Below are 22483 nucleotides of genomic sequence, written 5' to 3' on the forward strand. Positions count from 1 at the left end.
AGGAAGCAAGACTTGTGAGAGGACGGACAAAAAGGAATGCTGGATTGAGGTTTCCTGGGACACAGGCAGTAAATTGTCCTCTTCTGCATAAGTTTGTGTTTCAGTATCTGCACTTTCAGGCTAGCAACTTGAATTTCCTTGAATTTGCTCCACTCTTAGTAGGTGAGAAAAACACTGGAAACACTCAAAAACAGGCAGAATCGAAGGCACCTGTTGTGCTGCCCGTATTCTCCACAGGAATGAAAAGTAACCCGCTCTCAAAGAAATGTGGGCTTCCCAGGTGGCACTAGGGGAAAAGAATCAAGAGACCTAGAGATGCTTGTTCGATCCCTGGGTTGGGAAGATCCCCTGGAGAAGGGCATGGCAACCCACTGCAGTATTATTGCCTAGAAAATCCCATGGACAGAGAAGCCTGGCGGGCTATAGTCCATAGAGTGGCAAAGACTCAGACAAGCCTGAAACACCTTAGCACACACATATCGGTGAAATGCAGTGGTGTTTCTGTGTACATGAACTGTATGTATCTAGATGTTCTAGTGTGTCAATGCATGGGTAGGCAAAGACGTTTACATGTATTGACCCAATGCCTCTATAATGATAGTTATTTTGAATCAATTTCCTCAGAGTTTCAACATTTATTCATTCATTCAATAAACACCTGGCTCCATCTAGTTCTACCTCCGCCGCTAATACACCCTTAAGTCAGAGAATTTTTCCCAAGCTCTTTCTCTACTGTGCTAATAACCAGGAGCTTCCTGCAGGGACACACAGCGTCTGGTACGCAGTTGGTTCTCACAGTGGGCAGCTGCTAATACTATCGTTGCTGTTCACTCAGGACCAGGTGTGCCCCCAATTTCCTGATTGCTCATGCCCTCTCGAGACCTCGATACCATGCAGGTATGCATCTGCTGAAATGAACTGTGTATGAATCCATGTCTTACAGATGCTGGAGCCCCAACCTACATGTATGAGTTTCATTATCGCCCAAGCTTCTTAGCAGAGCTGAAACCAAAGACGGTGATAGGAGACCACGGGGATGAGCTCTTCTCTGTCTTCGGGGCTCCATTTCTGAAAGGTGATGGCCCTTTGATGACTATAAGCTTGGAGTTAGAAGATTGGGGTTCAAGTTTTGATTTGGTAACCTTGGACAGTTCCTCCTTCTCTCTAGGTCTTACTTTCACCAAAACAGCATTGAAGGACAAAGACTCCCAACCTTTTTTTTGCTCTAATGTACCTGATGGAGAATGCATATCCTTGGGTCTTCACCCATGGTCGCTCTAAGAATCTAGACCTGGGCATCAGCAAGATGGGAGGTGGGTCACCTGCAAGGCCCTGCTCAGGGGTAGAAGGCCACCACTCACTCCACACTCATAAGAGCATATGAGATTGTGAATGATAGCAAGGTTAGGACTGCTGTTAACCTTGAACAAGGACTAATGTGTCTGTATATGTAACCATCCATTTAAGGCTCATATCTTTTTAAATTAAATATATTTAAAGTGTAATATTTTAAAGAATACCTCTCACAAATGTCCTGAAGGCCTTTAATGTCTTCACCATCAGCAGTTATAGACAGCTTGTGTGTGACACACCCCAGGGCTGTGCCTCCGGATGTGATGGATGATTATTTGGGATCTTGCAGCTTGGTTATTTTTCAAATTCTGTGAAAATGTGTGTGGGTGAAGGAAACTAAGAAAAGACCCTAAGGAGAGCATCCTGGGAGGTGGGGTTAGTCTAGCATCAACCCTGGGGTGTGTCCCTGAAACACTGAAGTGGGAAGGGCAGTCGGGTAGGCACAGAAGACAAGGCAGTCAGCTTATGGATCGACTGCAGGCCTTCACTGAACCTGGTGGCTCAGATGGTAAAGAATCCTGGAACACGGAAGACCAGGGTTCGATCCCTGGGTTGGGAAGATCCCCTGGAGAAGGGAACGGCAACCCCCACCAGTATTCTTGCCTGGAAAATTCCAAGGACAGAAGAGCCTGGTGGGGTACAGTCCATGGGGGTCACAAAGAGTCCGAACGACTGAGTGACTTGCACTGAGTTTGGTGTCAGTAGGTGACAATCAAGCTTAAAGTGTGCTTGAATAACTCGAGATCTTCTTACAATGCAGGTTTTGATCTAGTAGGTCTGGAGTAAGGGCCCCATTTCTGAAATTCTAACAAGTTCTCAAGGGCTGCTGTTGCCCACGAACCACACTTTGAGTAGCAATGGCTTTGACTCCTCCTCACAGATGGTGCATCAGAAGAGGAGATCAATCTCAGCAAGATGGTGATGAAATACTGGGCTAACTTTGCTCGGAATGGGTGAGCTGCTAGCAGAGATGGAGCAGGGTTTGCAAGGGACAAGGGACAGGGTTGGGGGAGCTTCCAAAGTGTGATGGTCAAACACCCCACCATGTGACCTCTGACATGAGAGCTCCCTGTGATGGACCGGCTGCCCAAGACATGTCAGCCTCCTGTCTCTGGAGGCATATGAGCCTTTGGCAAAAATGAAGCCATGGGATTGCTGACCATCTCAGAATGTTGTTGGGACCACTCTGTTGCTTAGGTGAATTTCTATTTGATTCTGTTTCAGGAACCCCAATGGGGAGGGGCTTCCCCATTGGCCGGTATATGATCATAGAGAAGGGTACGTTCAGATTGGTGTCAACACTCGGGGAGCCGAGAAGCTGAAAAACAAGGAAGTGGCTTTCTGGAATGAGCTACTGTCCGGGGAGGCGGCAAAGAAGGCACCACACTTAACACATGTTGAGCTGTGAACGGGAGGCTCAACTGGGCCCCCAGATGGAGGCTTCTCTAGAAGTGTTTATGTGCCAAAGAAGCGTCTTATTGTGGAGGCTGAGAAATATCCAGTGGGAGTGGCAGAGGTCAGGGAGGGGGAGTTTCTGTTTCTGTGGCCTCAGTTTGGAAATAAATGTTCTTTTGGAAACCAAGTCAATGTCTTTGTCTTGCTGCTGCTGCTGCTGCTAAGTTGCTTCAGTCGTGTCCGACTCTGTGCGACCCCATAGACGGCAGCCCACCAGGCTCCGCTGTCCCTGGGATTCTCTGGGCAAGAATACTGGAGTGGGTTGCCATTTCCTTCTCCAATGCATGAAAGAGAAAAGTGAAAGTGAAAGTGAAATCGTGTCCAACTCTTAGTGACCCCATGGACTGCAGCCTATGGGCTCCTCCATCCATGGGATTTTCCAGGCAAGAGTACTTGGGCTGGGGTATATCATCCTCCTCAGTGAAAGAAGGATGAAGACAGTGGGCACCATTGGCAGGAAGGAGCTCTGGACGTTCTGGCTTGACCTCTGGGCATGCAGAGTGGAGCGGGCTGGGCCCTGGGAGGTGCTGAGGGGCCACTGCATTGCTCCATGCCGCTGGGCCACCCACAACTCCAGTGAGAGGATGTGGGGGACCAGAGTGCCGTGTCCCCCTCCTCCATGCGGAGCTGCCTGTAGAGATGGAGGCGACACAGACTGAGGATGTCCTGGAGTGGGAAAGAGGGGGACGGGGCATGGCGACATGTGGCATGGCTGCCTGGCCCTCACTGGCCCTCCTGCAGGTCTACACTGCTTTCTCCAACTTACGTGTTATCCTTCCAGGCCCCTCCCTGGGGCCATCTCTTCCAGCAACTCATATCAACCCTCTCTGCGGCCTGGACCACATCAGGGCCAAGCAGTGACCACTTTGGAGTGAGTCCCTGAAGTGTCACCTGAAAACGGTCTCTCAGAATGCCTGGGGTGACTTCTGGCTTCTCCCGGGATGTAGAAATCTCTAAGAAATGCCACTCCCACCTTAATACACAAAAATTATATTATCCTTAAAGTCGTGACCTTTTCTGACTGTTTCAGAGCGGCTGCAAGGCAAAAAATCATCCTAAAGTCTCAGGGAAGATGGGCTCTGTGGAGGAGAGATGGGAGGCAAATGCTGGCTGACTGCCAACAGGTGGAAGATGGAGTCACTGCCGTGTGAGTAGAACGAGTCTAAAATGTGAATCAACTGCTAAAGGCCGACGGTGGGCGAGTATGGGAGTATACAGTCCTCAGGAGCACGGGCCCATAGGGGAGTTCACACTCATTGCAGGCCCTTCTCCCTGGACCCCGATAAGGGACCCATGAGAAACGGTGGTAACAGGTAGTACTTGTTATTATTCTTAGGTCACTAAGTCATGTCCGACTCTTTTCAACTTCATGGACTGTAAACGGTCAGGCTTCTCTGTCCATGGGATTCTCCAGGCAAGACTACTGGAGTGGGTTGCCATTTCATTCTCCAGGGGAGCTTCCCAACCCAGGGACTGAACACATGTCTCCTGCATTGACAGGCAGGTTCTTTACCACTCAGCCACTGCAGAATCCCTTTCTCTTGGATTGAACATCAAATAGCAATTCCCTCCAGCAGACACCAGGAGGCAGAACACCTGGAATCGATTGCATTCACTTAGCACACCCTGCTCCTTAGTAAACACCACCAGGCTCTCCTACTGCTGAATAAACAACAGCAAGCAGAGGAAAACATGAAATCCTTCCTTTGGAACCAAGTCTCAGGTACACTCACCCTTCCCTGACAATGGCTAGAAAACTCCCTTCAGATTCAAGTCAGTGTGTGGATTTCCTCTACCTTTGAGGGAAGGGCAGCTTTCAGCCTGACCTAGGGAGGAATTTGCAAAGATTCAGAGTCAGGCCACTGCAAGGACCTGTCAGGGGTCCTGTCAGCAGCACTGGGAAAGCCAAAACCAATGTTCCCAGTTAGGAGGAGGGGAGGAGAGCCCCACCAGGCACGTGTGGGCCACACAATGGGGCTTTGGTGAAGGGTATCCAGAACAGCTGCACACCTTCAGTGAATATACGTGCAGCTTATAAACATTTCTAATGCTAGTAATTTGTTCTTCACATATTTAGGTCAATGTATCTGTTGAAGGGAAAATGGGTTTGATATATTTTGTTTCAAAAAGTTTTTTAGAAATCTTTTATTGACCAAAGTTTAAAATTGAGGTGTAAAAAAAAAAAAAATTGATTTTTTTCCCCATGGTGTTTTAGAAGCCAGCCCTGTGTAGATGTCAAGCAAGAGGTGTACTAGATTTCATCCCCTCCAAGTAGTTTTCCAGGCTCTCACCAAAACTGAGTTTGCAGGGATTCCCAGAGAAGGAAAACGAGGAATGGAAAATGTTCTCTGCAAACTATACCCTTAACACCAATAGAGTGAATCCTGCCATTGTCTGATGCCCTAATCATCTGGACGATGCTTTCATTTTGAGCTGAGAAGCTGAAGATATGAGAGGTGACCACAATGGCCACCACATCCATCAGCAGGGCCCTGCCCCTCCTCCTGGGTCAGGACCAGCCCAAGGAGAGCTCCCCTCCATTCAGGCAGATGGAGAAGCCCAAGCTCCCCTCTTCGGGTCCCAGGAAAGAAGATCCCCTTCCCAGGAAAGATCCGAGGCCCCAGACCCAGCCCAGGTTGACCGGGGCTTGGGGCCAAGTCTATGTCCTAAACGCCAAGAGGCACCATGTCCCCTCTGGCCATCAAAGCCTGGTAGTTTCAAGCCTTTCTCGTGGAACTGAGTCCTGGTCTTGCTGTCCCCTGACCCCCTGGGTGAGATGAAGAAGGACAGTGTGGTGCCTCCATGCCCTCAGATTTAGAATAGAGGCCAAGGGCGCCTGAAATATTCTCAGGAACCCGGCTGGGAAGACATTCCTAGACCAGTAAGTGACAGCGGTCCCTCTGTGATCAAACTCCACATACTCGCTTCTGCAACCCTAGACACCCTCCGTCCTGTGCCTGGGAAGCAGGCATCAGTAGGGCTCAAATCCAGGGGTCCCTCACCAGTGGGGCAGGAGCACTTGCTGTCCATCAGGAGGAAAGGCGAGGTCCAAGGTCCAAAGCAGTTGTGAAGCAGCCCACTGGTCCGGTGGGAGGCCTTGGAGCCCAGTCCTGTCCCGCCTTCGGAGGGGAGGGGCCCGCGCGCAGAGGCCCCGCCCCCTGCGCCCGCCCCGCCCGCGGCGCCCGGGCCGAGCGCGCGGCTCCCCTTGGGTGCCGGCTGGAGCCCAGGGCCCTGTGCCCAGCGGTAAGCGGGGTCCCATTCGCCCCGGCCGCCCGTCCCCGTGTTCGCCACGTAGGCAGCCACGTGTTTCCGCGCTTCTAGGAACAGGGCTCCTGTGTCCTCGAGGCTTCCCCGCCACAGATCCCCGCGCCGCCGGCCTCGGGTCGCCCTTGCCTGGAGCCAGTGAGCCACCCCCGCCTCCCGCTGGCTGGTGTCCCGCTTGGCAGAGGCCGGGGAGTGGTGCCCCAGACCCAAGGTGGAGGTGACCCTCGCCACCATTTCCCCTTCCCCGGGGTCCCCGGGCCTGGCCTGCCTCGGGCCCCACCACGGTCTCTTGGCTGCAGTTTCCCTGTAACGTCTCCTGTAACAGCCCGGCGACCCACAGTTCCTTAGCCGTTTTCCTTTCCTGAAGAGACAATAGCGCGTTTCTCCAGGCGCCCCTTTGCCTCAGTTTTCCAGCGGCTTCCCTCAACTGTAACGGGGCCTCTGCACTCCAGGATGGAGGTTCCCTAATCATAGGATGTCCCCTGCACGCCCGCCGCCCCGGAGATAGGCAGACCTGGCATTCAGTAGGAAAGACCAGTGGGTATTACCCTGTCAGTATTGCTGACAATTTCCTGGTAATTACACACCTTGGAGACTGCGCCAAGCCTTGTTAATTACTTTTGCTCTTTGAATTCTCACAGGAACCCTGAGGGAAATACTAGTTACAACTGCCTTTCTCAAAGGCAGAACTGCACACTCTACAAGGAGGCTGCTCAGGCAGGCTCACAGTGCTGGGGAGTTATTCCCTTCTGGTTTTGTGTCACTTCCCAATCAAAAGAGAAAGTCAGTGAGAAAGCCTCCCTTTGAGCCAGAACTGTGTTCAGCACCTCTCACTGGGAAAGGCTCAATCCTGGGAGTGATACATGAGAAAGGAAAGGAATGTATATATGATTTTCCCAGCGTGTGGGAATGTATATATGATTTTCTGGCTATGGCCTTACTCTCCTTTTCAGTAGTGGTCATTTTTCATATAATGAAATTTTCATTTAACTCCATGTTATATGATATACCCAAGAAAATATGAATCATTGAAAAGAAAATGGTAAGGAAACCCTGAGGCAGGTGACAGCAGAAAGGGCAGGCTCCTTCTGTATCTGTTAGGAGGACCCAGACTGCCTTGTTCATGGGCTTCTATCTCTAGGGTCAATACCTCTTTTGCTGAATGGAGGGTAACCCTCTCAGGGGAACTGGTCACATGCTCCAGGGTTGATGAGGACGACACAGAACCCAGAGCTAAGCCTCCTGTCCTTGCTTGATTCTCTGGAAGGAGAAAAATGGCTCTTATACTACTACTAATCATAATAAATAAATAGCTGATATTATAGATAATCACTAAGTGCCAACCATATTTTGACAGTCTACCTATGTATTACGTTCTTTCATCCTGAGAGCCAGACACTATTATTTTGCCCTTTAGAGCAGAGGAGACTGAGGCCCAGAGCGGTTACATGACACCAAGTGACACAGGTTGGACTGACCCTCTTGCAGGCTTACTGTAGCCTCCTCTCCTCCCCCTGCACCAGGCACCATGCCATCCCAGGACAGGTGAGGACACTGAGCACCTGGGGGGAAGCCCTGAGGTAGCAGTAAGAACCCTCTACATACTCGGTGAGCTCTCTGGCTTCATCCTCCCATCTCTCCAGCCAGGAGCACAACTGGACCGTCTCTGAGCACCGTTGCAGCTCTGAATGAGGAGAGGCAGGGTCAGCATCCAGTGGCATCATCATCAACACAGCATGGCCAGGCCAGGAGGTGAGACAGTAGTTTAGGTTCAGTCTTCTGACTGTGGACTGTGTGACTTTAGGCAAGTTCTTTTACCTCTTCGTAACTAGCAGTCACTCCAGACCTTGCAGGTTCACTGAATTTGCTCAAATGGTGGTACAGTGACTGTGGGGCTTACTGCAGGACATGCACAGGGCCATGGGCACTGGATGAGCAAGGTTCCTATCCGCCTGTGGCCTCACCCTGAGCATGGTTGCAAACCAATGAGCCTTTCTCCAGGCGCTTGTTGGGAACTGGATGAATGTCATTGTGGATATAGAGATCATAATGGACACCATTCGTGAAGCCTGTGCTTGGAACCAAGCCACTGTCTCACTTATTCCCCCACATTGAAATAGCATCTTTTAAACTGATTATTCATTTACATTTGGCTGTGCTGGGTCTTCCTTTCTGTGCTCGGGCTTTCTCTAGTTGCAGTCGTGGACTTCTTATTGCGGTGGCTCCTCGTTGGGGAGCACAGGCTCTAGTGCGCAGGCTCGTCAGTTGTGGCACACAGCTAGTCAGGAGGCTTAGATGCTCCGTGGCATGTGGGATCTTCCCGGATCAATGATCCAACCTGTGTCTTCTGGATTGGCAGGTGGATTCTTTACCCCTGAACCACCAGGGAAGTCCTTTTATCTTTTTTATAGGAAGGAGGAAATGGAATCCCAGAGTATCAATAACTTGCCTCTGTCAGGAAGTGGCAAAGTGACTGTTAGCAAGGATGCCTGACCACCCCCATACCCATGCACTCAGCACGGGCTGGCTCTTCACACTGGGCACATGTAGGCAATCTACATCCTGAGTTCTGAATCACAAGACTCCCCTTTCTCTTGAACATCAAATAGTAATTCCCTCCAGCGACCGCCAGGGGGTGGGACACCTGGAATGGATTACCATTCACTCAGCACATGGGAGCCTGGCAGGCTAGTCCATCGGATGGCAGAGTAGGACAGGACTGAAGTGACTTAGCACACACGCATGGCAGCACACACTGCTCCCTGATAAACACCACGGGGCCCTTCAAACTGCAGAATAGCCATCACATGCCGAGGAAGACATGAAGTCCTCTATCTGGTACCAAGTATCAGGTACACTTGCTTTTGCTGGGGAAAAGATGGGAAATTCCCTCTAAATTTAAGTTAGTTTGTGGGTTTCCAGTAGCAAAGGGCTAAATTTCAAGGAAGGGTGGATTTCAGCCTGACTTAGGGAGGAATTTTTAAAGATTCAGAGCCAGGTCAGCACAGGGAGCTCTCAGGAAAAACAGCTGTCTTGTCACTGGAACTGGCCAAGCCAAGACTGATAATCCCTCTGGGGATGCCAAGCCCAGCATCTTAGGTGTGTTTGCTCACACAGTGGGGCATTTGTAAAGTGTTTCTAGGGCTCATGAACATCTTCAATGAACATACAAAAATCACAAACTTTTAAAAGTTATCATCTTCATATATTAATGTTGCTTATTATGTGTTGAATCCAAAGTAGGTTTTACATACTGTAGATTTTAACAATTTTTTAGTAATTCATTTTTATTTTTCAAAATAAAAGTGTGGTAGAAAATAAAAACAGGTCATTTTAGTGTTTTAGAAGCAAGCTAAAACATGGAAATCAAACAAGAGGAGCATTAAATAGCATCCCCTGTGAGTACTTTTGAAGATTCACATCACCGAGGACTGAGGTTGTAACAAATCCCCACAGAATTTAATAAAAACTGAAGTTTCTGAGCCATCAATTCTCACAATGAGAATAGAGGGGAACCAGTATCTGCCCGATGTCATTGTGTCATATGGACAACGTTTTCCTTTTGAACTGAGAAACCGAAGCTCTGAGAGGTAGCCTGGCCTGCTAAGACCCTCAGGGGGCTAATATTTGGTCCGGAGCCCAGATCTCTGCACTTCTGGTCCATTCCCCACCCTCAACCCCAGTCCTCGTAGGCATAAAGTCTCTTTGTCCAAGATAAACAAAGGAAGACAGAGCCAGAATAAAGTCAACAACTTTACTAGAAATCACATGTCTCATAGAGAAAGGAAATTTAGCACCAGGTCAGGTTGTATGAAAAAATATATAAATTTGTCATGGTTGCTCTGTTGACAACTAGGGCAGGCTCTCCCCGACATCAGGCGCAGCAGCTGCACTTGTCCGAGGCCCCTTTGCAGACACAGCCCTGGGCACACTTGGCACAGCCCACAGGGCAGCAGGAGCAGCAGCCTGGGGAAGAAAGGAGAGAGTGAAAGTCAGAAATAATATTACACGAAAACACCTTTCCCAACAGCAGACCTGCCACAGTCTCTTCCTCCAGGCCTAGAGGACTCTGACTTCAGGATAGAGAGCTGTCTTAAGAAATTTGCTCTGTGACAAAAGGAAAAGGTTGCTCGCCCCATGTGAGTACAGAATAGTCAGAGGTCCTTGGAGAGACAGTGACAGGGCCTTGGGACCAAGGGAAGGCCACCCCCAGAAGCATCCAATGAAGTGAGAAAGTCTTCAGGGTCAGAGAGGAGGCAGACTAGTTACAGAGCTGGTCCCAGGAAGACCAGGAATGCTCTGGGCTGCATCTGCAGCAAAGGACATGGTTCAGAGAAGCTATACAAAGTCACCAAGCTCAGTATGAAGTACTCAGGACTCTGGAGGGTTCACAAAGTGGCATCAGAGAAAGGAGATTCTAGTCCCCGATCCATTCTTGACACTATTATGTGACTTCTATGGGCTCGGTTTACCAGTTTACCTTTCGAGAATGAGAGGTTGGTTGGGACTGAACAATCCGTATGGCTTGTATGGGTCTCAATCTGTTTCAGTGCTGGGGGTGGGGGTGGGCACAGGACATGTAGGGAAGTGTGGTCAGTGTCCTGCTCCTGCCTGCTGAGCTCTGGGTCCCTCCTCAGCCCAGACCCCAAGTTCCCAGAGGAGGGCCCGCACTCACTCTTCTTGCAGGAGGGGCATCTGCAGGCCTTGCAGGTGCAGGAGCCAGCGCAGCTGCAGGAGCCACCTGCCAGGAAGGGAAAGGCCAGAGGTGAGCAGGGGGGAGGAGGAGCCACGCAGCCGTCAGCAGGGCCCTCCCCATCTTCCTGAGTCAGGACCAGTGCTGGAGCTGCCAGTCCACTCAGGCGGATAGAGAAGCCCCAGCTCCTCTCTTCTAGTCCCAGGAAAGTAGGTCCCCTCCTGATTCACTCCCCAGGGAAGGCCCAGGCTCTAGACCCAGCCCAGGGTGACGGGGGTGGGGGCCAGGTCTATGTCCTGGAGCCCAAGAGGCATCATGTCCCCACCTCCCATCAAGGCCCGGCAGCTCCAAGGCCTCCTCGCAGCGCTGGGTCCTGGTCGAGCTGTCCCGTGACCAGGTGGGTGAGGACAAGGATGAGCTGGAACCTCAGTACATTCAATTCAACAAGAAGCGGGGATTTCCCCGGTGGTTAAGCCTCCCTGCTGCCCCTACAGGGAGGCACGGGTACCATCCCTGGTCGGGGAACTAAGATCCAGCACACCGTGCAAGACGACAAACTAAAAACCAAACAACAAAAAAAGGCAGCGGGGTGGCAAAGGGAGATAAACGGTCTCATAATCCTGACTAGGAAAAACCATTGGTTCAATGACAGGAGTCCCCTTGAGCACAAACTCCACATCCTCCCTTCTCTAGCTGCCGGGACCTTCTGTCCTACGCTTGGAAGCGCGCATCCTAGGGCTCAACGCCAGGGGACCCTTACCAGTGGGGCAGGAGCAGTTCGGGTCCATTTGGAGGAAAAGCGAGGTCCGAGGTCCAGAACAAGTGGCAAGCAGATCCACTGGTCCGGTGGGAGGCGTGTTGGAGCCCAGGAGCCGAGCGCTATTATACCCACAGGAGGCGGGCCGGGCGCAGAGGGTCTGCCCCCGCCTGCACCCGAGCTGCCCGCTGCGCCCGAGTCGGGCGGTGAGCACCACGCGCGGCCGAGCGCAAGATTCCCGGAACGCGGCTGGGCTCCGTGCGCACCGAAACGCCTCCGTCCCCCTACTCGCCCCCAACGCGGAGGGACTTTGTCCCGAGTGACAAGTAGCGCTCCAGGATTCCTGCCCGCCCCTTCCCAGCTTTCCACAATGTGGGCAGTCATCGGTGTTTACGGGAACCCAGTCCCTGAGTCCTCGCAGTCTTCCCTGCCCCCGCAACTCTTGTCTTTGCTTTCACCCTTTCCCAGAGCTCATGCGCAACCCGAGCCTCGTGCTCACATCCCAGGCTTGGCTGGAGCCCCTGTGTCGTGTGCAGAGACCCGTGATGGATGTGAGCTTCACCACCTATCCCCCGAACCCCGCTTCCCTAATATTTCCTCCCACAGCCCCCACCCTGGACTTTGAACAGAGTCTCTAGTTTCTCCTGTAACAGCCCAGCAGCGAACTCAGCCTTCTGTCGCCCAGCCTTCCTTACATTCTCCACGACTGAATAGATGAATGGGCCAGGGAATCCACTGCCTAGCCAGTCGACCTGGCTCCAGGATGGAGGTTCCCTAGTCATAGGATGCCCCCTAGGAAAAGCATCCTTGTAAGTGATAGGCAGAGCTGGCACTCAATAACGAAGTAAGACAGTGGGTATTTCCCTTTGAATAGTCCTCAGAATTACATACCAGGGAGTCTGTGCCAAGCCTTGTTTCATCACTTTTCCTCTTTGAATTCTAACAGCTCAAGGGAAATACTACTTGGGAGCCTGTTTCCCAAAGGCAAAAAGTACATCCAGTACAAGGATGCTACTAACCCAAGGTCACAGTGCTGGGATGTGCCCCAAATGCTATTCCTGTCTCTTCTTAAGGAAAAGAGGCAGTGATGAAGCTTCCCTGTGGCCCAGAGCTATGTGTTCAGCACTTCTTTACTGCCTTAGCTCAAGCATGGGTGCTGAAGTGGCATGAAAGGAATGTGTATATGTCTTAGTGGCTACCATCAGTGTCTAGAAGTAAATTGATCTTCATATTCATAGCCTTAAAGAGTTTGCTTTTCATGTAAACAAATTTATATGTATATAAAACGTTAAGTAAAATCTTGGTTCAGGTAACAGCAGCAATGGCAGAATCCTTCAGTATTTTGTTAGGAGAACTCGGATTGTCTTGCTGATGGCTTAATATCGCTAGCGCCAGCCCCTTTTTGTTGGGAGAGGGGCATAACCCTCTTAGGGGAACTAGTCATCTGCTCCCAATGTTTGATGAGAAAAAGAGAGAACCCTCAGCTAGCACACCAGCTCCAACTTATTGGTCTGGGTGTAGAGAAATGTATCCTATGCTTCGACTGATAATCATAACAGCTAATATTACTATATTACTGACTGTGTGCCAGGTCTCATTCCAGTTTCTTTGCAAATATTCAGTTCTTTAATCCTAAGAGCCAGACACTATTCTTTTGCCTTTTAAAGCAGATGAGACTGAAGCACAAAGAGGTTGTGTCCTGTGGATGTGACACAGGCGGGACTGGCGCTCATGCAGGCTGATTGCAGCCCCCTTGCCCTCACCCCCTACCAGGCACCATGACACCTCATAGCGGGTGAGGGCACGGAACTCCTGGCATGGAAGGAGCAGTGGGAAGCACTGAGCTGGCAGTCAGAACGCTCTGCATAGCTCTGTGACTCTCTGGTCCTCAGTCTCCCATCTCTCCAGCCAGGACCATAACTGGACCATCTCTGGGGACCCTTGCAGCTCTGCAGCCGGAGAGGCAGGATTCGGCCTCCAGGGGCATCGTAACCAGCAGTGTGGGGCCAGGAGGTGAGACGGCTGGAGTACAGGTTCAGTCTTCTGACTTCTGACTGTGTGTCCTTGGGCAGGTTGCTTAACCTCTCTGGAAGATGGTACAATGACCCCAGCCCCTGCACATGTATTCTGGCACTGGTTCCTGTGCAGATCAGATGACATGAAGGGTGGGAAAGTCTTCCGAGTCTGTCCTGACGCTGTGTAGCATCTTATCCTGTCGGTGTCATTGGAGGGCATCCCCACTCCCCCGGCACTCAGTCAGCAAGGTTCCAACCCATTCCCAGCCTCAGTCCTGGGGAATCCTCCCAAATCCATGAGCCATTTTCTAGGAGTTTGTTGGGGCCTCAATGGATTATCCACATATCCACAAAATTTCGTGGATAAAGTGATTTTATGATGGCCACTTCTTAAAGCCATATCTAGGAATCACCACTATCCCATTTATGTCCCTGCCATTGAGATGTAATCTCCCTTATACACATGTGAAAGTGGAGGCTCAGGCAATATCAAATACACGCCCAAGTCAGACAGTGGCTAGGTAGTTGTGAACCAGGATGCCTCACACCAAAACCCATCCCCTCTTCACAAAGGAAATCTGTGGGCAAGTGTGGTTCTGACTTCTAGGCCAAGTGACTTGTTTTATGGGTTTGTTTTTTTGTTTTTTTTTTTTTTTTTTTTTTGATGTACAACAAATAGCAATACCCTCAGTAGGAAGGGGAAACCTACTCCAGTATTCTTGCCTGGAAAATTCCATGGACCAAAGAGCCTGGGGGGAAACAGTTCATGGGATTGCAAAGAGTCAGACCCAACTGGGCCCCCTGAGCACACATGCACGCACACAACTTACATGAAGTGTCCTTTTACTATTAAAAGATTTCTGTGTTAAAAATAATAATAATAATGGCAATTCCCTCCGCAAATGGCCAGGGGCAGTGAGCTTTGATATAAATAACAAGTCACTGGGCTCCTCATTCCAGCCTAATGAACACCACCTCGACCGCCAAACTGGGCCATAGCTATCACCCTGTGGACATGAAGCCCTTCACCTGGACCCAGTTCTCAGGTACACGTCCTCTTCCTGGGAAACAGCTGGGCGGTGACTCCTTCCACTTTCAGTCGCTTTGCTGCTTTCATGTAGCCAAGGGCTGGATTTTGAGACAGGGACAGATCTCGGCCTGCCCTAGGGAAGAACTCCCAAAGATTCTAAGCCAGCTCACCACAGGAAGCTGGCAGCGGGGGTGGCTGTCCTGTCAGTGACCCTGGGCCAGCCAAGGCTGATGTTCCCTGCGGGTATGCGGGGGCAAGAGCTGCTTCAGGTGTGCATGGCCCACACAGCGGGGCATTGGTGAAGTGTTCCCAGGAGGGCTTATCCACGGCTTCGATGAACATATGTGTAGCATTTAAAACTTAAATGTTCTTATTGGTTCTTCATAGATTGATGAAATTCTCTGTATTGAATCTAAAAATGTTTTTTTTTCCCCCACTATGACCTCTAAAATTTTTTTTAGTATATTTACCAAAGTTTAAATCTTTAGCATTAGAAAATAAAAACTGGTCCTTCAGCAGTGTTTTAGAAGCAAGCCCTATGTAGAAGTAAAACAATTAGAATTCGGATTTCACCTGGTCTGAGTACTTTCGAAACCTACAAACCTAATAACACTGAGGCCTGAACTTTGGTAGGGGAAGCCCAGAGAATGAAAATGAGAAATTGAGGAGTTTTCCCATCATCAACACTTAAAATAATGAGGGCAGTGAGGACCTGTATGTGCCCAATGCCTTTATGTCACTTGGAGGATGTGTCCCCTTTTACCTGAGAAGCCAAAGCTCAGAGAGGTAACCTGACCTGTTTAAGGTACTCAGTGTCTTAGGGGCAACTGGTTAGGTCCAGAACCCAAGCCTCTGCATTTCCACTCAAGACACGCAAACAAAAACAGAAGCCAGAATAGAGTCAACAAGATTTATTACAATTCACATATTTTATAGAAAAAGGAATGTTGTATCGCATTAAGGTAGTGAGAAACAATTGTCAAATGCAAGTTTGTCCTGGTTGCTCTGTGGACACCTGGGGCACGGTCTCCGCGACATCAGGCACAGCAGCTGCACTTGTCCGAGGCCCCTTTGCAGATGCAGCCCTGGGCACACTTGGCACAGCCCATGGGGCAGCAGGAGCAGCAGCCTGGGGGGAGTGAGAGTGAGAGACAACATTACGTGAAACCACCCTTCCCAACAGCAGGCCTGGCACAAGCTGGCCCCAGGCCCTGAGGACCCTGACCTTAGGAAAGTATGCTCTATCCTAAGAAATTCATCTCTGACACTCTGAAAATTGCTCTGAGTTCAGGACAGGGCAGAAAGCCTAGAGACTGTGGTGGGGCCTTTAGGGGCAGTGAAAGGGCGGCTGCCACTCCTCAAAGGGCTTCCCAGGTGGCACTAGTGGTAAAGAACCCTCCTGCCAACGCAGGAGATGGAAGAGATGTGGACTCGATCCCTGGGTTGGGAAGATCCCCTGGAGGAGGCCATGGCAACCCACTCCGGTATCCTTGACTGGAGAATCCCATGGACAGAGGAGCTGGAAGGCTATAGCCCATTAGGGTCACAAAGAGACATGACTGAAGCGAATATACAGTGAAGTAAGCATGCACACACCCCTCAGAAACATACAGTGAAGTAAGGAAAGTGGTCAAGTTCAGAGAGGGGCAAACTGCTGCCACAGCTGTTCACCAGGGGTCAGGGAAGGACTGGGCTGCCTGTACAGCAAAGGGCTGCACGCCCACAGAGACTCTGCACCTGGTCACCAAGTTCAAGAATCTAAAGTGCCCAGGACACTGGAGGGTTCACAAGGTGACATCAGAGACAAGAGACCTGGGTTCTAGGTCTAGTTTCCATCCTTGACCCCATTCGCTGACCTCTCTCAAACTTTTTTAGCCATTGTAGAATGAGAAGTTGGAACAGAATCATCTCTCTGGCTCAGCTCAGATTCTGTTTCAGTGCTGGTGCAGGGGGGTGGGGGTGATGTAGGGAAGTCTGGTCAGTCCTGCTCCCTGCTGAGCTCTGGGTCCCTCCTCAGACTCAGCCCAGACCCCAGGGTCCCAGAGGAGGCCCCGCACTCACTCTTCTTGCAGGAGGGGCATCTGCAGGCCTTGCAGGTGCAGGAGCCAGCGCAGCTGCAGGAGCCGCCTGCCAGGAAGGAAAAGGCTAGCGGTGAGCAGGGGGAGGAGGAGCCACGCAGCCGTCAGTAGGGCCCTCCCCCTCCTCCTGGGTCAGGACCAGCCCTGGGAGAGCTCCCCGCCACTCAGGCAGATGGAGAAGCCGCAGCTTCTCTCTTCTGGTCCCAGGAAAGTAGATCCCCTTCCCAGGGAAGGCCCCAGGCTCCAGACCCAGCCCAGGTTGACTGGGGCTGGGGGCCAGGTCTATGTCCTGAACCCCAAGAGGCACTATGTCCCCTCCTGCCATCAAGGCCCGGCAGCTCCAAGGTCTCCGTCCAGCACTGGGTCCCAGTCTAGCTGTTCCCTGACCCCCTGGGTGAGGACAACAAGGACAGTCCTGAGCCTCAGTACTCTCCATTCAAAATTAGAGTCTGGGAATTCCCTGTGAGTCCAGTCCTTAGGATTCCCGTGCTCTCACTGCTCAGGGCCCCGTGTTCAATCCCTGGTGGAGGAACTAAGATCCCACAAGCCGCTTGACTAGGGGGGTAAAAAAAAGAAAAAAAAATGCTCTCTCGATCCTGGCTAGGCAGAAAGCACTTCTGGGTGAACCCTGGGCGTCCACTTTAGCTCAAATTCAAAATCCTCCGTCGTCTAACCCCACGGAACCTCTGTCTAGTGCCTGGGAAGGGTGTACCCTAGGCCCAGAGCCAGGGGTCGCCTACTAGTGGGGCAGGAGCAGTTGGGGTCCATTTGGAGCCGAGCTGAGACCAGAGGGCAAAAGCACGCGGCAAAGAAGAGACACCCGATGCGGTGAGAGGCGTGTCGAGTCGAGGAGCCCGCTCGCTGGGTTTGTAACCGGAGGAGACGGCCCGGGCGCACAGGGCCCGCCCCGCCTGCACCCGCCCCGAGGCTCCGCGCCCGCGCCGCCCACAGCTCCCGGGGCCGGGCGGTGAGCCCCACGCGAGCCGAGCGCAAGAGTCCCCCGGTGCCCTTGGGGCCGCTGTGCACACGGAGCGCCGCCTTTGGCCCCGGCCCGCGGGGAGGGACAGTTTGCCGGGAGATACACGGTGTCCTAGCCTCCCTGCCCGCCCCCTCCCAATTTTCCCGAGGGCGGCAGCCTCCCCGCTCCCGGCTTTTTCCGGGAACCCAGCCTGTGTGTTTTCGCCGTCTTCCCCGCCCCCGACCCCCGCGCTATCTCTTCGCGTTCACCACTTCCCGGAGCCAGTGTGCAACCCGAGTCTCGGGCTCACGTCCCAGGCATGGCTGGAGCTGTGTGTCGTGTTCAGAGCCTCGTGTGCAGAGCCCCGTGGTGGATGTGACCTTCACCACCAAGGCCCCGATTCCCTCTTGCCCCACCGTTCCCTGTCCTGGTCCCCGCGAAGGGCTCTAGGCAGCGTTTCTCTTTTCTCTCTAACAGCCCCAGGATCAACTCACTCAGGCCTCTGCCTCCCATCCTTCCTTTTGCTCTCCACGGCTGAATGGATGGATGGGCACGTTTTTCCAGGTGCTCTTGCCCTAAACTTTTCAGGGGTTTTCCTGAACCTAGCCAGTCCACCCCATTCCAGGATGGAGGTTCCGGAAGCATAACAACCCCAAGGAAGGGAAGATCATAGCCGTGACCTCTTGGACTTCAGTCTCCCATCCCTTCTGCCATTAGAACAACAAGCCTGTCTTTAAGGAGCCTGCCAGCTCTGAATAATGAGAGGCAGGGCTCAGCATAATACGACCTCATAATTATTCACCTTTGGCAAGTAGGTGAGACAGCTGTAGTATAGATTCAGACCTCTTGACTGTGACCTGTGTGCCCTTGGGCAGGTCGCTCAAACTCTCGGCAATTGGCACATCCCTCCATCCTCTGCAAGTTCACTCTGTGATGGGTTCAGTGTAGATCAGGTGATATGAGGGTGGGCATTGAATTTGTGGTTGTCCAAATGGTATGGCAGCGTCACACCCAAGGGGGGCTGTCGCAGGGCATCCACACTCCCGCTGGCAGTGGATTAGTACATTTCCAATCAGACTTTAACCTCCCACCTTTCCCAGAGAGCTTGTTAGGATTCAACAAGATTCTGTCCCAATAAAGTCACTGTTAACTGAAGGATCATAATAGACACTGTTTATTAAGACCTAGTGAGGAGCTACGGAAAAGGCAATGGCAACCCACTCCAGTACTCTTGCCTGGCAAATCTCGTGGACAGAGGAGCCTGGTAGGCTGCAGTCCATGGGGTCGCTAGGAGTCGAACACGACTGAGCAACTTCACTTTCACTTTTCCCTTCTATGCATTGGAGAAGGAAATGGCAACCCACTCCAGTGTTCTTGCCTGGAGAATCCCAGGGACAGGGGAGTCTGGTGGGCTGCCATCTATGGGGTGGCACAGGGTCGGACACGACTGAAGCGACTTAGCAGCAGCAGCAGCAGTGAGGAGCTAGGCCACTCTCACTTAATACCATGTAGAGATACAACCTCCTTTTAATAGGAAATGGAGACTTAGAGGATTTGAGAGACTCATTCAGGATAGGGGGCTTCCCTGGTGGCTCAGACAGTAAAGTGTCTGTCTGCAATGCAGGAGACCCAGGTTCGATGCTGGATCGGGAAGATCCCCTCGAGAAGGAAGTGGCAACCCACTCTAGTACTCTTGCCTGGAAAATCCCATGGACAGAGGAGCCTGGTAGGCTGCAGTCCATGGGGTCACTAAGAGTCGGATACGACAGCGACGTCACTTTCATACAGGATATGTGGCAGGAAGTGCCACTGCTTAAATGAACCAGCACACTGGGTCTAGAAATCCCCTCTTCACACAGGATACCTGTGGGTGAGTGTGGTCCTGACACTTGGACCATGTGACTTGTCTTTCTCTTTATCAAATAGCAAACCACTCCAAATGTTGTCCGGAGGGGACTAGCCATGACCGTCGTTTGCAAGTCACTCAGCACCTCCCTCCTTCCAAATACGGCTACAGTTTCGTACCTGCAGAATGTGGTGCTATGCAGACCATGCGCAGGCAGACATGAAGCCCTTCGTCAGGAACCAGGTTCCAGGTATACTCCCTCTTGCTGGGAAACGGCTGGGCATTACCTCCTAATTCCTAGCCACTTTGCTGGTTTCAAGTAGCCAAGGGCTGGATTTTGAAAGCAGAGTTCAGCCTGACCTAAAGGAACTTCCAATGGCTTAGAGCCAACTCAACGCAGGGAGCTCTCAAGGGTAGCAGGTGTCCTGGCACTGGGCCAGGTGAGATGGATGGTCCCTGTGGGGAAGTGGGGAGGGGCTACTCCAGGTATAGCTGGTCCACACAGTGGGGCACCAGTGTTTTCAGTGTTCAGCATACACCTCTGATGGAACAAATGTGTAGTTTCTTTTTTAAACTGAACTATAGTTGATTTACAATATTGTGTTAGTATTGGGTGAACAAACATGTGGGTTTTACTTTTTAAATTTTTCTTGTATTACTGTTCCCCATGTATTTATTCAAATTTGTTGAATCAATAATTGAACTTTGCATTGTGTATCCTTGTAAATTTTTATTAGTAATTCACTTAATTTTATTTTGCCAACATTTAGGTTTGTGAAGATAGAAAATAGAAACCACAGCCAGAAAATTCACACTAGTCTTTCAGTGCAGGGAGTTTGAGAGTCCCAGGTAGGGATTTAGGTAACTAGGGGTGTGAGTCCAACTTCTTTAGAGTCTATCAAGCCTAAAATCTATGTGGAACTGAAGTTATTCAAGGCAATCAGAGGATGGAAAATGAAGACACCAACCCTTGACATGAGCATGGAGGGGACCCTGAATCTGCTCAGCACACTCAATTTATTGGGGCCTAACGCTTTGTTCTAGTAGCCATGTCTCTATAGTTCTCATCCAGTCTCCTACACCAGCCCTGGATAGCACAAAAGCCCTTATTCCAAATGCACAGAAAAGAAAACTGAATCAGAATAGTGTCAACAACCTTTATTACCATTTACATATTTCCTAAGAAAGGGAATGTAGAGATCAAGTCAGAGTTGTATAAAAAGGCAGGTTGGCCCACGTTCCTCCACTGACACCTGGGAGCAGGCTCTACCCCACATCAGGCACAACAGCTGCACTTGTCCGAGGCCCCTTTGCAGATGCAGCCCTGGGCACACTTGGCACAGCCCACAGGGCAGCAGGAGCAGCAGCCTGTGGAGAGATGGGGAAAGCAGGTGTCAGCGATGCATTTCCCAGGCACCTCTCTGCCAAACAGCAACCCTGCGGCAAAACCCTGAGACCCAGAGAACCCTGAGTGCAGAAAAGCATGCCCTAAGACAGCTTGGAGGACCTTTGGCATGAGTTCTACTAGGAAATGGCTGCCTGGCTCCATCTAAGCCCAGGACAGGGCAGAAAGCTAGAAGCAGCAGTGACAGGTGGGTGCCCAGCAGCAAGAGGGCCAGCCCCTCAGAACCATGCACTCAGAACCCACTCTGGGTTCCCTCCCTCCCCCTAGCTACAGCACTCCCCACCCACCCCCTCTCTGGGTTCCCAGAGGAGGCCCCGCACTCACTCTTCTTGCAGGAGGGACATCTGCAGGCCTTGCAGGTGCAGGAACCAGCGCAGTTGCAGGAGCTGCCTGCCAGGAAGGGAAAAGCCAGCGGTGAGCAGGGGGAAGAGGAGCCACCAGCAGGGCCCTCCCCCTCCTCCTGGGGCAGGACCAGCCCTGGGAGCTCCTGTCTAGCACAGAACAGACAGAAGGCTCATCTCCCCCCGGCCCCCCCTACCCCCCCGCCCCCGTCCCCGACCCCGACCCCCCACCACCCTGCTTCTCTGCCCTTCGGTGCAAAGGGCACTGTCTTGTATTTACCCCCAAGGATGAGCCCAGGCTCCAGTGCCCATTCAGGAAGCCTAGGTCTGATGGCTCGGACCTTCTGTCTGAGCCCAGAAGAGGCAATATCTCCTCCCCAACCAGCCTAGGCAATACGGAGGCCTGGACAGAGCACTGGAGCCGACCCAGAGGCCCCAACACACCAGGATGATGTGGGACCGGGCAGCCTTGAGCCTCAGACCTCTTGCCTCTGAAGGGGAAGACTAAGAGGAAAGGAACGCTCTAACGGAAGATGAAGTCGCTAGTTTGGGGAGAAAGCACATGCTGGGTTAACTACAGAAGCTCACCCCAAATACTCCCTCTTCTAAACCCAGGGACGCTTCTTGATATTGGGGAGGGGACATCCGAAGTCCCAGAGCCAGGGATCCCTTACCAGTGGAGCAGGAGCAGTTGGGGTCCATTTGGAGATGAGGTGAGGCCGTCCAAAGCAAGTGGCAAAGAAGAGGTACTTGGGCCGGTTGGGGACGTGTTGGAATCCAGGAACGCGCGGTTCAGTTTATACCCTGAGGAGGCGGCCCGGGCGCAGAGGCCCCGCCCCGGCCTTGCACTCCTCCCGCCCCGCTCGGTGGGTCCACGCTGTCCGCTCCGCTCCGCCCCGCTGGGCTGAGCGCACCTGGCGGCGCCCGCCGGGCGCAGGTTCAGCGAGCAAGACTTCGGTCCGTGTGCAGTGCTCGGACCGCCCCCTTTGGCACGAGAACTAGCGGAGGGAGGGTGTGCCAAGTTGCTCTCGGTGTCCCAGCTTCTCTGCACCCCCTCTTCCCAATTTTCCCAAGGTAGGATGCCACCTTTGTTTTAGGATCTTCCAAGAACCCAAGCATCCGTCTTCGCCACCCCAACCTGCCCCCTCCAATACCCCTCGCCGCCCGTTCCTTTGTACTCAAGTTCTCAAGTTCGTCCTTTCCGGAGCCCGTGTGCAACCCCAGCCTGTGCTCACGTCCCTGCTGAAAGGAGGCGGTGGAAAAACCCGAACATTTCCTCCCCCAGTGC

The 22483-nt window shown here is 52.0% G+C and overlaps 3 protein-coding genes and 1 long non-coding RNA gene across 6 annotated transcripts in view; 1 reads left to right on the forward strand and 3 right to left on the reverse strand.

The window, feature by feature from the left end:
* Positions 1-2935, forward strand: part of LOC102188887 (liver carboxylesterase) — a 29962-nt gene extending 27027 nt beyond the window's left edge. For 2 of the 3 annotated variants that reach the window (XM_018062003.1, XM_018062004.1), the window contains exons 12-14: positions 944-1075; positions 2234-2306; positions 2578-2935. In XM_018062003.1, coding sequence (XP_017917492.1) covers positions 944-1075; positions 2234-2306; positions 2578-2761 — 389 coding nt within the window. In that variant the 3' untranslated portion in view covers positions 2762-2935. Of the gene's footprint in view, positions 1-943; positions 1076-1168; positions 1510-2233; positions 2307-2577 lie in introns of those variants that run through there. The other variant, XM_018062005.1, reaches the window with a different exon arrangement.
* On the reverse strand, positions 9813-11820 carry LOC102188618 (metallothionein-1A). The gene is made up of 3 exons (XM_005692001.3): positions 11526-11820; positions 10748-10813; positions 9813-10038 (listed from the first exon to the last, which is right to left on the reverse strand). The coding sequence occupies exons 1-3, from the start codon at positions 11551-11553 to the stop codon at positions 9947-9949; spliced, it is 186 nt and encodes a 61-aa protein (XP_005692058.1). The 5' UTR covers positions 11554-11820; the 3' UTR covers positions 9813-9946.
* On the reverse strand, positions 15464-17545 carry LOC108637967 (metallothionein-1B). Its single transcript, XM_018062006.1, has 3 exons — positions 17386-17545; positions 16629-16694; positions 15464-15696 (listed from the first exon to the last, which is right to left on the reverse strand). Exons 1-3 carry the CDS (start codon positions 17411-17413, stop codon positions 15605-15607), a joined length of 186 nt encoding a protein of 61 aa, XP_017917495.1. The 5' UTR covers positions 17414-17545; the 3' UTR covers positions 15464-15604.
* On the reverse strand, positions 20593-22002 carry LOC102188339. The gene is made up of 3 exons (XR_001296756.2): positions 21870-22002; positions 21179-21244; positions 20593-20817 (listed from the first exon to the last, which is right to left on the reverse strand). It is a non-coding gene; the product is annotated as a metallothionein-1C (long non-coding RNA).

This window comes from Capra hircus, chromosome 18, assembly GCF_001704415.2.
Source record: "Capra hircus breed San Clemente chromosome 18, ASM170441v1, whole genome shotgun sequence".
Lineage (NCBI taxonomy): Eukaryota > Metazoa > Chordata > Mammalia > Artiodactyla > Bovidae > Capra > Capra hircus.